The sequence below is a fragment of the Portunus trituberculatus genome, chromosome 41, assembly GCF_017591435.1.
Source record: "Portunus trituberculatus isolate SZX2019 chromosome 41, ASM1759143v1, whole genome shotgun sequence".
Classification (NCBI taxonomy): Eukaryota; Metazoa; Arthropoda; class Malacostraca; order Decapoda; family Portunidae; genus Portunus; species Portunus trituberculatus.
Window position 1 is genome coordinate 26,730,728 of NC_059295.1, and position 17,500 is coordinate 26,748,227.

A 17,500-nucleotide genomic window follows, 5' to 3' on the forward strand; every position below is an offset into this window, starting at 1 on the left:
CTCTCTCTCTCTCTCTCTCTCTCTCTCTCTCTCTCTCTCTCTGGCTTTCTTTACATCGCAGTGTGTGAAAGTTACGTTAGTTAGGAGAGATCGTGCCCTCTTTACTGAGGATGATAGTTAATGAAGGACTGCGGCTTTTGTTTTCTCTCTCTCTCTCTCTCTCTCTCTCTCTCTCTCTCTCTCTCTCTCTCTCTCTCTCTCTCTCTCTCTCTCTCTCTCATCTTAACCTCACCATTACGTCAATAAACCAATCAGTCAATCAAACAACCTTATATTTTCCTCCCTCCCCCTCTCTCTCTCTTTACTCCCCAGGTGAGACGACCACGTCCCCACTCTCCTCGGAGGACTTCCCCGGGCGGGAGTACAACGACATCCTAAGAGGGGAAGGCGGCAGCGGCGTAGGAGGCGGAGGAGGAGGAGCAACCGACGACAAGCAGCGCAAAAACCCTCTTAGATACTTTGGTGAGTTTTAAAAGGAGTTTGATCCCCTTAGCCTTTCCTTTTTCCCTCTTCTCGCTGACTGGTGTTTACTACCTTAAGGGCTTGGGGGAAGAAGGTACGGGAGGGGATTTAACAGAAGGGAGGGAGGAGTTTGAGGAGCGCTAGGGAGGTGAGGGAAAAGTCACAGCAGGGATACCAGACAGGGAGTAAGAGGAGGAAAGTTGGCAGCGTGAGAGTGTCTGTACAAAGTTTAGGGATAAAAGGGTGCAGGGTGAGTGGATGGATGGGTTGATTAGATGAAGAAGGGAGAGGAAGGAGGGTGAAGGTGGTGGAGGTGGAGGTTGTGGAGGAGGGATGGGAGTACTGGTGGTAGTGTTGGTGGTAGTGGTGATGGAGATTCAATGGAAATTGTGGTAGTAGTAGGATTGATAGTAGTAGTAGTAATAGTGGTGGTGATGGAGATTCAATGGAAAGTGTGGTAGTAGTAGTAGCAGTAGTAGTAGTAGTAGTAGTAATGGTGGTGGTGGTGATGGAAGTGGCTAAGAATAAAAAGAATGTACTCCTCTGCGTATACCATTAGAAATATAACATTTGTGGGGAAAATGAAGACAATTGACCCATCCATACACAGACGTAATCAAAAGTAAGTGTCCAGTAGTTAGTGTAATTCTTGTCAGACTTCCCTCCGGAATTAAGAAATACAGTGTGTGTGTGTGTGTGTGTGTGTGTGTGTGTGTGTGTGTGTGTGTGTGTGTAGCTTTCAGAACTTCATCAGAGTAGTAACTAACAAGGCACCTTAACGAAAAGAAATTAATGCATCTCTTTACATTGAAGTTACGTAAAGAAGATGAGCATTACATTTTCTTTCCAACTATTGAGAGGTAACTAACCTAACTTCTCTTTTCCATTGCTGCCAAGACCTGCCCACCTCGGCCGCCCCTCCCACAGGCCGCTCCTCCCCTCCCCTGGCAACGCTGGAGGTGCTCTACTCGGAGCTTCTCGTTTGCACCCTCGCCCTAGTCTTCGTTCTGGGCACGTCCTAAGAGCACACACACACACACACACACACACACACACACACACACACACACACACACACACACACACACACACACACACACACACACATGGACTGCTTCTCTTCCTTTCTTCCTTTTTTCTCCACCATCTAAATTCCAAAAACCTACTTAGCACTTGATAGCATCCTGCACCTCCTCTTTTTTTCTTCTTCCCATCAGCCTCTTCCCTTCCTCCCTTCCTTCCTTCATCACTCTCCAAGCAGTATGGGAGCCTTCTTTCTTGGCCTCTTTCTCCTTTGCTCCATCTCGTCTAGACAGAGCAAGGCTGATGATCCCCCTGCGATGAGAGGCGCCCACTCATCCACTGGAGCGCCGAAAAGAGGATCCACTCGCCTACACACGGAAAGTCTGTGAATCAATGTGAGATCTTCCCAGCCTTGACTGACTGACTGAATTGAGATATGTTACACGTATATATATTCTCTCTCTCTCTCTCTCTCTCTCTCTCTCTCTCTCTCTCTCTCTCTCTCTCTCTCTGAAAAGTTCTCGCTCAATGGAATCCGAAGCAAACAGGGGCAGTACTCCTTCCACTCTCTCTCACACACACACACACACACACACACACACACACACACACACACACACACACACACACACACACACACACACACACACACACAGCCGGCTCCTCAGCAAACACCACTTTCCTCTTATCCACCCACACACACCCACCCACCCACACACACACACACACACACACACACACACACAATGGTTAATACGGATTAGTCTGTCCGTAACTTGTCCTAAGTATGGAGAAGTTTGGTTTTTGGAGTGAGAGGAAGAAATATAAGTATATGTATGTTTTCTTTTTAATAGAGTATACCAGAAATTCACGTCTCCTCGGCAAAGAATCTCGAATGACGACGAAGCTGAGTGTAAATAAGTAACTTTCCTCCTTTTTCCTTCTGCTCCTTTTCCTCCTCCTCCTCCTCCTACTCCTCCTCTTCCTCCTCCTGCATCTTGACAGAGGGACAGAGGTCGGTCAGTGACGTAACTCTGCCAAGAAAGAGAAGGCTGGTGTACATACGTATATACTGTATATCCTAAGCTCCCTGTCGCAAGATGAGCCGTCAGTAGCGGTTGCCAAAGCTCACTGGTGTACATAGTAGCGGCGTGAACGGCTTCGTGGTGCTGCAGTGTGCGGTAGATAGAGTGTTCCGCGTCATACATATCACTTTGAAGCGGTGGTGTCCGGTGGGTGGCCGCGGCTTGCTCTGCTCCCTCCTCCATCCAACCCTGAGTTCCCTCCCGCCTCTCCCTCCCTTTCCCAGCTCCCCGCCTCCACCCACGCGCCTCACTCCGTGCTAGCTGACCAAGATTCATAGTCCATCCAGTTAGTGTTGCTATATTTCTAAATTTGTACCAAAGTGGTTTGGCTGGTACGTACGCGCCAAGGTAAAAACCACGGCCACACCTGTCACGGAGATGCAGCGGCTTGCCATGGTGCCGCGGCCCTAACGTGTGGAGAGGCCTGCAGGGAGTCGCTGCCTGACGCATGACATGACAATACACACCCTCGCTTCTGCCCGACATTGGTTTATTTGTGTGTGTGTGTGTGTGTGTGTGTGTGTGTGTGTGTAAGCCATCACACTTAGCAAACTAAAGTCAAACGTAGTGATTCTGGACAGTTTCTTACCTCGCACGTGACAGGGCCGAGTTGAGAGACAGCCGACAAGTGACATCTCCAATGTTTATTTAGCTGTCTAATGGAAGTAAATGAAAATATGATTTATAATTATGCGAGTCATAATATTCAATCTCTTTCATATTATCAGTTTTTATCTCAATTTATTATTGATTATATTCCAAGCAAGACAATTATATGTGTCAACCCATGAGAGGCACGTATACACTTAAATGCTGCACACAAAGATGCAAGTATCGCAGCCTGGAACGCCAGTTTGTAGTCTGAGTAACACGACGGAGCGCCGCGTTATCCAGCCAGCCTGCCAGAGGTCATCAGTGACAGGAAACTCACGTCAGAAGCCTCGCCCTTTGTTGCTTGTAGTTTAAACATGATATTCTGATTCCTTTGCCATTGCTGAAGAAATAATGTGGTGTACTGTTCTTGATGTTTCGCCTCAAATATTTGATACTTTTGTGAAGCAAATATTTGAAAATTAATGTACTTTGATGTGATTCTGAAAGGCTGATGCTACTGACAGGTGCCATTAAGGTCATGAACACATTCCGCGTGCGGGATTTGAATGATTTGTAGATTTGAAAATAAAATAAAAGCATGCATAGACTCAGAAAGATCACAGATAACATTCAATAATTAGTTACTCATCTCCCGGTGCGAAAATTTTTACTGCAAATGATGAGAGAAAATTCTGTGACTGGTAACAACAACTCAGTGTTCTGACAATGCTCGTCAAAACAAAAAAAAATCTTTCAGAGGAACAACGTGGAGTTATTGACTTCATGTCATAACCTTGTTGTCCCAGGGCGAGACATGTTCTCAGCGTGGTGTTCAGCACCAGTCATTCTCGTTAGTACTAAGCAGTAATGACACTTCCGTCGCGATTTCTTAACAATGCAGGTAAAAATTTTAATTATCGTACAGTGAGTAGTGTTGATTTGGTGTAAAGATAACTTTAGTGACCGACAGTTACAGTGATATTGATGATGGCAGGAACTAAAAGGAAAACACGGAAATCTTTCACTGCATTGGCTTGGAATTGTGAGTCTGACTTAACCTTTAGTTATCTCATTCCCTCGTGGTCTTGAGAGGCGTCGCCTCGCACAGCACTTCGTCCACTGGGAACACGACCTCTTCCAACGTTTGGGTTCAGAATTACAGGTTCATGGTATTGGTATTTGATTTTAATGACGGCTGATGGCTGTGAAGGTAGAATGCTTCATGCTGCAGGCTAAATAAGTGAAGCTAAAGCTTATATTTCAAGCAGCAAAGGAATACGAATCTAGAATGTTTGTGTCAGTCAGTGAGCACCAGAGCGGGATGGGCTGGAAATGACCTTTAACAAAATAATCAAACACAGAATGTATCATCTCACAAGCTGAGCCTGTACTCGTCACAAGGGACAGGTGTCCATAACGCCAATAAACCATGACAGTGGTAAATCAAAACACTTCACTAACAGGAAGTTCTCAGTATCACAAAGGTTTGGACACGCTCATCCGCTGCTGGTCACCATAGATGTGTATAGTGCGTACTTCAATACCGAATACTGAATACAGACTGTTTTTCTCAGCTGCTACTAAACAGGTGTGGAAGGTGGACTGTTATATGAAAAGTAAATAAACAAGTAAACAAAGATAAAGCAGTTAGTTTATTGGATCACTTATTATTCGTCAAAAATAAGAAATTTAAGATTGATGATGAGTGTTATGAAATGATATAAAAAAAACAAGACTGTGTAGAATCAACTTATTTGCTTGGCTTTCATATATCATGTCATTGTAACAGACCTTTGCTTTCTTTAATTGAAAAAAAAAAGACGGGAGCTGACGTGAGGCGCGCAGCAAACGGACAGCCGTGCGTGGTGAATGGAGGCGCTGGCTCAAGAAAAGCATGACAATAATAGTTTTGCTTTCCTGAAAACAATTAACCTTTATTACACATTCCTGATAGTTGCAATACTTAATTAATTACTTTAACTGTGCAACATGAACACTAGATACATAACTTTTAACCTCCTCAGTACCATATGACAATAACAGTTTTGCTTACCTGAAAACAATTAACCTTTATTACACATTCCTGATGGTTGCAATACTTAATGAATTACTTTTAACCTCCTCAGTACCATGACGCGTTTCCATACTCATTCTGCTTACTATTTTGTGATTCTGTACAGCTTCAGATACTCATGTGGGAGATTAAAATAGTGAAGACTGTGGCCATTAATCTTCTGACCTCCATAGACCCTTCCTAATGTCAACAAAATCGTCTAATCGTACACAAATCTCAATGTAAAAATGTGTCCCAGTACTGAAAGGGTTAGTACTTTATTTCCTGAACACAAAATTAATGAGCGTCGTATGCGAATTACACTCATCACAACTTGCGGACATCAAGACAGACAGACCGTTGACTTCTGCAGGCAGCGGCGAACACGAAGTACCAGCTACGAAGCAAGAATGTTTTCCTATCCCCTTTCCTTCGTTAAGTTCAATTTGGGTTGAGTTGCTGAGCTGTGCGTCTCCTGCTGTGAGTTTTAGACGCTCAAGACAACCCGCAGAAGGAGACTCCACACGGGGACAGCGAGGCGGAGTCAGAGAAATTAGCCTGTATTCTGAACCGCTTTGCTCTCTCACCACCGCTGCTTTCCAAAGGCTCTAGCTGAAGATACGCGTGTTTTAAGAGTTTTTTTTTTATGGTTCTGGTGATATATTGACAAGATTTCTAGTTTATTAAAATGAGAAACTGTCTTGAAAACCCGGTTAGTTGTCTCTGTGGCCTTGGAAAATTGTAGTAGTGAGAAGGGAAGGCGTTTCTGAATTTGGGCGAAAGAGACACACCAACGCTCGCATGATTAAAGGTGTGCCGCTTTTGTGTTCCATATTATCGCATCTGTTATTCCTTATCTGACTGACTACTATAGCTACCACAAGGAAGATTTATCGTATTCATATACATAATATATACACGAACGAGTATATATGATATTCCTAGACTGTTGTATATATGTGTGTCCTCATCGTAGTGTGTATACTATTTATCTAAGTGTCACCTCGACCCAAAGACTATAAAAAAAGAGTGTGAAGGTCCTGTACTACCCGGGGAACCTGCACGGCAGAGGGAGGCAGGGGGGGGATGGTCCTAACACACACACACACACACACAGCATAAGAGCCTCGTAATAATCATACACGTTCAAGATTCATTATTATAAGTTAGCCCAAGGACACAAAGAACGGCTGACGTTTCTCCTGCTCCTCAGTGGCGGCGGCGGCGGTGGTAGCAGTAGTGCCTGACGGGGGAGTTATGACCGCCATTACCGCCGCCTCCCAGGACGGCCGCCATAAGCCATTACCGACCCCACGTTGCCCCCACATCGATAATTCCCATAATTCCCCACATCGCTGTTGTTAAAATGTCTCCCTGATTCCTCTTCTCTCCTCATCGGTTGTTATACTGAAGACCCGTTGTTTATTTGTTCTCCCAAGCCGTGTGTCAATGTCCATATTCAGAAACACGTCAGCGATGCACCTCCATTTCAAAAGGCTCATGTTCAAGTGATGCAAATTTTCCAGGGTGTTTTCATGGTTTCAGTGACAATTGGACAAGTTTACTTCATCATTTACATGAGAAACATCCTCAGAAACACGGCTTTCATCTCCTTTGAAAATAGTCGTGGTGAGAGAGCAGACCGTTTCAGAATACAGGAATGTCTGGCAGCGCGGTGACACTCCCTGCTCATTCCCCAAACACACATGCATACAGACAGACAGACAGACAGGCCGCCCCCTCGCCCATCCCTCATTGGGTGTTTGCGATGTAGCTTAAGAATATTTCCTAGATTTGCACATAGTTGCGTGTATGCACATTGCACATTATTTTATCTAATAAACAAAACGTGCAATGACGGTATGTACGCCTTGTTTTATTGCCCGCCACCTTCACTTCTCTCCGGGGTGATCTGAGTTACGGTGTGATACTTGTTTACTGCCGCCCCGCCCCCTTCTCTCTCTTTTTTATTAGTACCAGGTCGTGTTGTTTATTCGGGGCCATAAAAACTTTTCACATACACTCTCTCAAGCCTTAACTCGGTGCCCCGCTGAGATATATTAGTTAATTTGTGTATTTATTCCAAAGCTGGTAAACTCGCACGCTCCCCAACACTGCTCAAAACTAGGCTGGTATATAATTTTTGTCATTATTCATAAACTTTGATGCATACTGTGGTCATTATTCAAATAGACAGCGTCATTTGAATAGTTTGCCCGTATAACAGTATTTCATTGTCATTATAAACACTGTTGCGAGAGGAGAGAAGAGGAGAGAGGGCAAGAGTGACGGAGGTAGGAGGGAGAGAGGGAGGGAGCAGCACGGCCTGGAGACCTCTGGCAGCTCAAGGCAATGCGCTCCTTCTAGATAATGAAGATACATCACAAGTGGAGCCCAAGACACACGAAATGTAAGTGTGATGTAACAGGGCACTATGCTATAACCTTCAGGAAGGGTGACAAGCCATATAGTGTAAGGTCATGGCCAGCACCCAGCAGCAGCAGGTAGCAGGTGTGGTGTGGCGTGCAGCAGTGCGAGTATCGTACCTCGTTTTGTGGCGACGAAACCTGAAGCTGATAAAATTGTACGTGAATAGATAACCTGCTCAATATTGTAAAAAAAAAAAAACTAATTAAAGGATGAATTATCGACTAGTTTTATTCCACCATTATAATGAAGTGGGTTCTCAGCTTAGTAGCAACTCTCAGAGGCAGCAGCGCACGCAGGGTCTTGAAGAACCAAGGATTGAAGGCAGATGACACACACCTCTGCTCTGCCTTACTTTGTTGGTGTTTCTGTTGGATTTATAGTGTTTTCTTTTGTGTGTGTGTGAGTGACGCTGAACCAGAGGCCGACAGTGCTTGCAGGAGGTGCTGAAGGTGAGTACTGTTGCTTTGTGAAGGTGAGATGGGAGATGAAACAAGGAAGATTCTACAGGTCGGTGACGAATTGTTAGGTGATGCCACGTTGTTGGTTGTCTTCGAGAGCTTTAATTTGAACGCCTTGACTTGAGTTTTTGTGTTTTGATGTTTGTGCACCACACTGCCACCACCACAACACCACACTATCACCGCACCATTACTGCCAGTTCACCAGCAATACCGTCACCATAAAACTACACAACTACCACATAACCGCAGCACTACAGCACTCCATAATACTCCACCGTCACCACTATACACCGTCCTTATAACCTCATTAAGTGCCAGACAGACACATCACCACCACAACCCACACACACACACACACACAGTATAATAGTAGCCCCAGCCTCCGCGTCAAGCCTATTAAAGTTCTCAATTACCTGTCTCACAACCTTCCTGCCGCCTTCTGGCCTCCCTACTTCCATGTGATAAGAATGAAACGTTATAGTGTCTATGTGGCTACGTGCATTGCCCGCGACCATTCTACTTGTATCTTTGTTGCTTACTTACTACGTCTGATTTAAATCTATTGATGGATCTTGCAAGGTAAGGCGGTTCGTTCTTCTCTCTTCATCATGGTTTCACAGAACTGACATCACCGTTGCAATATCAATATCCACAATCGGCGTGAGAGGGAGTTTTCCACATCTGCGTATTAAATTCCTTCAGACTTGCTGACCAACCTGATTAGGTCCACCCTGAGCTAATTGAATCGCCCTAGCACGTTTACATGGTTTGGAATATGTTAGGGTAGGATAACTAGGTTAGTGAACAGTAACAAACGAATACAAGGATGGCGAGTGACGTGACTCCTCCCCGTACAACACAAGAAAGGGAGTGCTGGTCCTCACTAACCCACAATGCTTCATATATATATATATATATATATATATATATATATATATATATATATATATATATATATATATATATATATTTGTGTTGGTATTTGTGTATGATTTATAATTAATATTGTTATTAGTGACGAAAGGTAATTTACACATCAGCACCTATGATTTTATAACAGCATTACTGAAATGACGCTAATCTTTTGTTTAGGTTGGCGTGACGTAACAGTAATGTGTTAATGCTGTACTGGCTGCTGTGCTGGTGAGCTGGTGTGTTGCAGTGATCGTGTCACACGCTTCTGAAGTTCTGATGCTGCACAGTACACGGCTGTGGCATGACGGTGCTCAGTGAAAAATTAATACTTGTACTTGCTGATGTTTTGTTGGACGTCCTTAAACCTTCGAAACTGCCTCGGGACTTGCAGGAAATAATCATGTAAAATTCTGAAATAATTTTAAGTCGGAAACTTTGAAGTATCTTTTTTTTTTCGTGAGTCATGTGTAATAATCACCCTGAAATTCTGTACGGGGGGAAAATCGGATGTATTGCCGAGCTCTCCTTTCATGAGTTAATCCCTTGAGCCACCAAGCCTCTTAGTTAATAACAGTGCGGTTTGCGTAATCCATCACTAACGCACCACCACAATTTGTAACATTCTCTACACAACAGACATCTTCCTTCACGCATAGCCACACACTCCACTCCTGCCGCCGCTTCTCTTCCTTTCTTGCTTCTCCTTAGCTCCCTCAACGTCCGCCTACTTGCATCTCTTCCTCTAGTCCACGCGTGTATCCAGGCAGCCAGCCGTCTCCTTGCTTGATTCCCACACCGCCTCCTGCACCCTTGCCCTCGCTGTTATGATATTTGATCGCCGGCTATACAAGGGTGACAGCCTTTTTCAACTTTGTCCTCCCCGCCACGAAGTTGTTGGGGCAATTTCAAGAAAGTTTCTGCAAATATATTAGTCCTATTTAGCTTCGGACATCGGATAAAGATAGTTTTCTTTATCTTAAGCAGGTTTTTCCTTTTTTTAGGTTTATGTATACATGATCTGGTTCTCTCGAGTTCGTATTTATTGCTAACATTATTTTGTTCTTTTTTTTAACCCCTTCAGTGCCATGACGCGTTTCCATATTCGTTCTGGTTGCTAGTTGTTGATTTTATACAGTTCCAGAAACTTCAGGTTGGGGGAATTGAAATAGTGAAGACTGTGGCCATTTATCTTTTAACTTCCATAGGCCCTTTCTAATGTCAATAAAATGGTTTAATGGTACACAAATCTCAAGGTAAAAATGTGTCCCAGTATTGAAGTGGTTAAGGAGGTTACTGGAGTGGTTAATATTTCAGATCGTGTTGTAGCTGAGAGAGAGAGAGAGAGAGAGAGAAATCTTATTAGGAAAAAAGATATCCCACAATGATTCTAATGTCTAAAGCTTTGACAAAGACGTACTTGTAAAGAAATCAGTTTGTTAGAGATCAGAGAAAACCTTCTTAGTGTGAGGAAACAAAATAGAACTGTGAAAGGAAAACTGGTGCTGAGATGTGTTATGTCTTGCGTGAAAAAAAAAAATGGATAACTGTGCACGAGTATAAAGATGATAAAAAAGAGACAAATGTGATATGTCTTGCGTGGAAAAGAAATGCAGTACTGTCTGCGAGTATAAGAATGATAGAAAAGAGACAGATGTGATATATCTTGCGTGGAAAAGACGTGGATAATTGTGTGCGAGTATAAAGAGAAACAGTGTTAGAAACACGGCTTATCATCTCTGTGGCCTTAGAAAATAGTCGTGGTGAGAGAGCAGAGCGTTTCAAACTACAGGCAAGACAGATGTGATATGTCTTGCGTGGAAAAGAAGTGGATAACTGTCTACGAGTATAAGGATGATAAGAAAAAAAAAAAGACAGGATAAATGGACAAGATGGAAGAATGAGAAAAGAGTTTTCCCCGTGTCCTGAAATAGACTACTGACGGAAATGAGTGGAGGAGATTAGAGGAAGCCTTTGTCCCGTCAAATCATTAAAGCGGGAGAGTTTAGCCGAAATAAAATTGTCTTCATACCGCCAGTAGCTTCCATGATGGCTGTGATTCCTGCTCACTCAACGATAATCACAAATTTTACCCTTTTTATTGATTTTCTTTTTACGTAAGGAAGAGGGCCAGCCAAGGGCAAAAAAAAGAAAAGATTATAAAAAAAGGCCCACTTGAGTGATGGCTCTCTAAAAAAAACTTGAAAAACGTCAACCAAAATTAGGGAGCAAATGTCTCGATATCTCCCTCTTAAAAGATGACAAGTCATAGAAATTCAGAAATACAGATGCAGGTCTCAATAGTAATTCCCACAGGGCACGAGAGAAGCTTCCAGAGTATTTATTCTGACAACGAATTTTCAATAACATCATCGGAATAATAGAGATGTCCTTGAAGACTCCAAATAAATATCACTAGAGGCTGTTCCGTGTAGTTAAGGCAAGACGATGAAGTGTTTTGAGAATACTGGCTCTTGTATACTGGGACTCAATTTTACCTTGAAATTTGTGTACGATTAGACCCTTTTATTGACATTAAGGAAGAGTATATGGATCAGAAGATTAATGGCCACAGTTTTCACTATTTTAATCCCCCTCATGAGTTTCTGAAGCTGTATAAAATCACCAAATAGGAAGCAGAATGAATATGAAAACGCGTCATGGTACTGAAAGGTTTAATTAATAGCTTTAGTGACGAGAAAACACTATCGAAATAACTATTAGGGATCTTACAATGGGATATAAATATTTCCGAGAAGTAAAAATGACATCTTTCTATATTTCATTTGCCTTATCTTTAAAAATATTCCTTACGAGAGCAACAAAGGGTAACAGAGTAAATATTAAGAATAACCTGTCGTAATCAAAGGAAGATCGTTGTCAGGTACCGTCAACCAACAAGCTTTCTGAGTTTTTTCTCTTCTTTTTTTATGGAATAGGAGAAGCTGGCCAAAACAACGAAAAATAAAAAGAAAAGACCCACATGATTGACAGTTCCCTAAAATATTAACAGAGCCAGAAATTCGGGACAAATGTCATGAAACCTCCGTCTTAAGAATTCAAGTTGTAGGAAGATGGAAGTACAGAAGCAGGCAGGGAGTTCCTGAGTTTACCAGAGAAGGGTATGAAAGATTGAAGGTACTGGTGCCAATAGAATGGTCAAAACCGTGGCACTGACCGTCTTATTGTTGGCTTACCTGGTTGGTCGTGGCGCAGGTAGAAGACTGTCCCCTTTTGCATGTTTCAGGTGAGCGGTAAAGGGACGTGGATAGGAAGCGACAGGTAATGAAAGACTGGCTTGCATAAACACCACAACACTAACACAATACTAACACAACGCTACCATTGTCTATCCTGTTACCACTATCCTACATCCACTTCCCCCACCCTCCAACCCTCCCCAACCCCATCTAGCCTCTCCCACAGTAACCTTCACCGGCTTCCCCATTGCAAACTCCCACTTTATCACAACTATCCCCCATCACGCTGTCATCCAAGCTTTCCTCTAACGACGCCAATCATCGTCCACCCCACACCACCACCACCATCACCACCACTACCACCCCACACCACCACCATCACCACCACCACTGTTTGCTACCTTTCTACCACCACCATCGCCACCACCACCACTCATCACCACTACCTTTCAACCACCACCACCGCTACCACAATCACCAATACCTTTCAACCACCACCATCGCTACCACCACCACCACCACCACCACCACCAGTTGACGAAACCAAGTTCTTAATATGAAGTCTGTTGGATTTAAAGATTTAATATGATTACATTATTATTATACCTTGCAGAGAGAGAGAGAGAGAGAGAGAGAGAGAGTTACATAGAATAGTTACATAATTACATGGTCCTCACGAGACTACAAAGGTGATAGTAGAAGAAAAAGTTAGTAAAGTAGAAGGCTTTCTCCCCACCCTCCACTTCCTCTGAGATAATACCGTACAGGAAGCAGGTTGGATATAAATCTTTACAGGACTAGAGAAGTAAAAATAAAGATAATGATAAATACAGAAGGAAATTATCATAGGAGAGAACGAGAATAGATCAAATGAGGTACCTTTAAATCCAATAGGCAAGGAGTTTTTAATCCCTTCAGTACCATGACGCGTTTCCATATTCATTCTGGTTACTATTTGGTGATTTAATACAAATTCAAAAACTCATGTGGGATGTTAGAATAGTGAAGACTGTGACCATTAAATCTTCAGACCTCCATAGACCCTAGTCAATAAGATACTCTAGTAGTACACAAATCTCAAGGTAAAATTGTGTCCCATTACTGAAGGGATTAATCTCACACAAAACACTGCTAAACGCAAATCTGAGGCAAAGTTATTTATCAAGACTGTTTTTAAAAGCGTGTAGGGTATCGCAGTCTATCACGTCTCGAGGAGGCCCATTTCACTGATTAACGATACGATGGGAGAAAATGTGCTATGATTCATGATTCATTTCCAGACCATTTTTACAAGCGTTTCCTTGCGTGTTACTTGAATAGTCTATTTTGAACTACTTACAGAGAGAGAGAGAGAGAGAGAGGAGTGTGTGTGTATGTGTGTGGGTGTGAGTGAGGGTGTAAGTGTTTGAGAGAGAGAGAGAGAGAGAGAGAGAGAGAGAGAGAGAGAGAGAGAGAGATTTTGTTTGAGTTAATTTATTACGCACAAATACGTCAAACTAATATATTATAAGTAGCAAGAAAATATTATAAATTGAACATAAGGTACAACAAATGAATATTACAATCTAACAGCCGAGAGAGAGAGAGAGAGAGAGAGAGAGAGAGAGAGAGAGAGAAACGAACCCTAAGTGTGTGTGTGTGTGTGTGTGTGTGTGCGCGCGCATGTGAGTGAGTGTGAGTGTGTAAGCGTTTAGCACATTATCCTTTAACTGTATCGGCATTCCCTCCGCCACACGTGAAATAAACACAATGTTACCGTTACTTATACGTGTGTGGAAATTGCTTTACTGTTTATAATTCTTCCTTCTCGCGCAGACCGACCAAAGACCACAGAGAGAGAGAGAGAGAGAGAGAGAGAGAGAGAGAGAGTCGCCAATTCATCTCGTTACGTTTTTCCAGTGCCTTGCGTCGCTTCACTGCAGGAGGAGAGGGGGACTGGGGAGGTGGTGGTAGGGAACAGGAGGGGAGTGATGGGGGTGATGGGCCGGAGGGAGCTGAACCATCGCCTCGTACTCTCGTTCTCGTTACCCCAATAGGCACAACCAACCCCCTATTAACCTTTTCCTTTATCCACACTCCCTCCTCCTCCTCCTCCTCCTCCTCCTCCTCCTCCTCCTCCTCCTCCTCCTCCTCCTCTAACGGCCAGTATCTCCATTACCTCCTCTCCTCCTGCCTCTCTCTCTCTCTCTATTGTCCACCATCACTACCTCCCCCTCCTGCTTTCCCTCCTCCTTCTCCTCCTCCTCCTCCTCCTCCTCCTCCTCCTCCTCCTCCTCCTCCTCCTCCTCCTCCTCCTCCTCCTCCTCCTCCTCCTCCTCCTCGTCGCTCGTTCTCTTCCAATAAAACATAATTGAAAACTAGCCAATCAACACTTCACCTCTCTCTCTCTCTCTCTCTCTCTCTCTCTCTCTCTCTCTCTCTCTCTCTCTCTCTCTCTCTCTCTCTCTCTCTCTCTCTCATTGACAACTTCATCGCCAATCAACACTGCCGATTTGCCGCAAATTTTCGAGCAGAGGTGAAGAAAGGACACTCTCTCTCTCTCTCTCTCTCTCTCTCTCTCTCTCTCTCTCTCTCTCTCTCTCTCTCTCTCTCTCTCTCTCTCTCGCCTCATTATCATTGGCGGTAGTGTGGCGTGGTAGATGTAATAATTCCTAAGCACACGCAATAGAGATAATTAGCGGGGTAAGAGAGAGAGAGAGAGAGAGAGAGAGGGAGGGTTAAGGTGGCCGTGGTGTACCGAGGGAAGGACGACTGTTAACTGCTGTAATCTACTAAGCGTTTCAGAGAGTTTGAGGGCACGTTTTTCTAGAATAACTTTGTAAGGAACACGCATATCATTATGAAATTTTGCCACAGTGTACTTGACACCCTCCCCGAATATCCCAATGTGTCAAGAATCGTCAACAGTATATAATAATGGCACTTCTCCCTATAAAAACAGGAGAAAGTCACTTATCCCTCACGAAGAAACGGACAAGTGGTGAGAAATGGTGACGTAGTACTATCTGTGACGTAGTAACAAGCTCCACCCACATAGTCCCTCCCCCTGCTCCTTCCCTCCCTCTCTTCCATCCCCCTCCCCATTTTTCGCTCCCTACCTCCCCTCCCCTCCCCGTCTATTTATTCCCCTACCTCCTCTCTCTCTCTCTCTCTCTCTCTCTCTCTCTCTACGTCACCATTTCTCACCACTTGTCCGTTTCTTCGTGAGGGATAAGTGACTTTCTCCTATTTTCATAGGGAGAAGTGCCATTATTATATACTGTTTACGATTCATGACACATTGGGATATTAGGGGAGGGTGTCAAATACACTGTGGCAAAATTTCATAATGATATGCGTGTTCCTTACAAAGTTATTCTAGAAAAACGTGCCCTCAAACTCTCTGAAACGCTTAGTAGTGTACAATTACATTACATTACGTCTCAGGTGGGTACTTGGTGGTGGTGGTGGTGGCGGTAGTGGTGGTGGTGAGAGTGGTCGTGAAGTGTTTGAGGTTGTGATTAGACATTAGGACATTAGGAAGGGTTTATGGAGGTGAGAAGATTAATGGCCGGAGTTTTCACTATTTTAATCCCCCCCTCTTGAGTTTCTGAAGCGGGAAAAGATCACCATGTAGTAACCAATATGGAAATGGGTCTTGGTACTGAGGAGGGGTTAAGTGTGATGATGGTGAATATTAAGCTTGTGAAATAGAAGGCCATGGAAAGTAGAGTTAATAGAAAGGAAATAGGGAAAAAAAATGAGCTCTAAAGAATGAAAGTATAATGATAGACAAAAACAAATAGAGAAATATACTTTGACCTTGTGAAATAGGAATGGGTGAAGAAATTACGTGGAAGTAGAAAGATATGGAAACTAAAGGAAATGGGAAAAAATGAGCTGGAAAGAAGAAAAGTATAATGATAGACAAGGATAAATAGAGAAAGAAAATACATTAACTTTGCGAAATAGGAAGAAATTACGTGAAAAAAGAAAGATATGGAGACTAGAGTTAACGGAAAGGAAATAGGAAAAAAATGAGCTAGAAAAGAGAAAAGAATGGTAGACAATGACAAATATAGGAAGAAATTTACTGTAACCTTGTAAAATAAGACTTGATGGAAGAAATTATGTGGAAATGAAAAATAAAATCAACTGAAAGGAATAAGGAGAAAAAAATGAACTACAAAGGAGGAAAAGAATTAGACAAAGAAATAGAGAAAGAAATATATACGAAGAAATCTACTTTAACCTTGTAAAAATAGGAATATAGGAAGAAATTACGTGGAAATGGAAAATAGAGTCAAATGAAAGGAATAAAGACAAAAAAAAATTTGCTACAAAGGAGGAAAAGAATTAGATAAATAGAGAAAGAAATATACTTTAACCTTGTGAAATGGGAACAGGCAGTAAATTATACGACAAATCAAAGTTAATGGAAAAGAAATAAGGGAAAAAATGAGCTATAAAGGAGAAGAACAATATGATAGAAAATGACAAATAGAGAGAAACAGATTTTAACCTTGTGAAATGAGAATAAGTAGTAAATTAAGCAAGAAATAGAAAGATATGAAAAGTAAGGATAATAGAAAGGAATAAGGGATAAAATTAGATGCAAAGGAGGAAAAGAATGATAAACAAAAACAGGTATAGGGAAGAAACACACTTAAGAGGCACGAAAGTTAGAGAAGGAGAAAGTGGAGAAGATGGAACAAAAACGAAAAGAAATGCAATGGAATAGAAACTGACACAAAAAAAAAAAAAAAATGCAAAAGACACAGAGAGATAAGATTTTGTAGACCATAAGACCAACAAAAAGGGAAACAACTTAAAAGAATACAAAGAGACAAAAATAAAAGAGGAAATAGAATAAAAAACACAAGGATGGCAAATAAAATGAAAAGAGGAAAGAAAGAAACGGAAGAGGAAGTCACAGGAAATGTAGGAAAGGGATTTAAGTAAGAAAAATAAAGATGAACAGGGAAAAAAAAAACTTACGAGATGAGAGGAAGAGGACAAAAGCAAGTTAAATGAAGGAGACAAGAGAGGATTGTGTTAAGACAAGACTGTTAAAGGAAGAAGAGTGTTTAAAGGGATAAAGGAGAGACCGGAAATAGGCTAAGAGGTTAAGGTGAGGGGAGAGAGAGAGAGAGAGAGAGAGAGAGAGAGAGAGGATGGGGGGACACATTGAGAAACAAAGTGAATGTAAAAAGGAAAGAACAAAAAGCTAAGAAATATTTGCTATATATGTGCCAGATGTGTCTCGTGTGTGTGTGTGTGTGTGTGTGTGTGTGTGTGTGT

At 42.6% G+C, this 17,500-nt stretch overlaps 1 protein-coding gene and 1 long non-coding RNA gene across 6 annotated transcripts in view; both read left to right on the forward strand.

Moving 5' to 3' along the window:
• Positions 1-7,865, forward strand: part of LOC123516556 (limbic system-associated membrane protein-like) — a 117,095-nt gene extending 109,230 nt beyond the window's left edge. For all 4 annotated transcript variants that reach the window (XM_045276038.1, XM_045276041.1, XM_045276039.1 and 1 more), the window contains 2 exons: positions 313-462; positions 1,360-7,865. In XM_045276038.1, coding sequence (XP_045131973.1) covers positions 313-462; positions 1,360-1,484 — 275 coding nt within the window. In that variant the 3' untranslated portion in view covers positions 1,485-7,865. The remainder of the gene's footprint in view (positions 1-312; positions 463-1,359) is intronic.
• Positions 7,866-7,962: 97 nt separating this feature from the next.
• Positions 7,963-17,500, forward strand: part of LOC123516557 — a 198,158-nt gene continuing 188,620 nt past the window's right edge. For both annotated transcript variants that reach the window (XR_006678224.1, XR_006678225.1), the window contains exon 1: positions 7,963-8,096. This is a non-coding gene — a long non-coding RNA (uncharacterized LOC123516557). The remainder of the gene's footprint in view (positions 8,097-17,500) is intronic.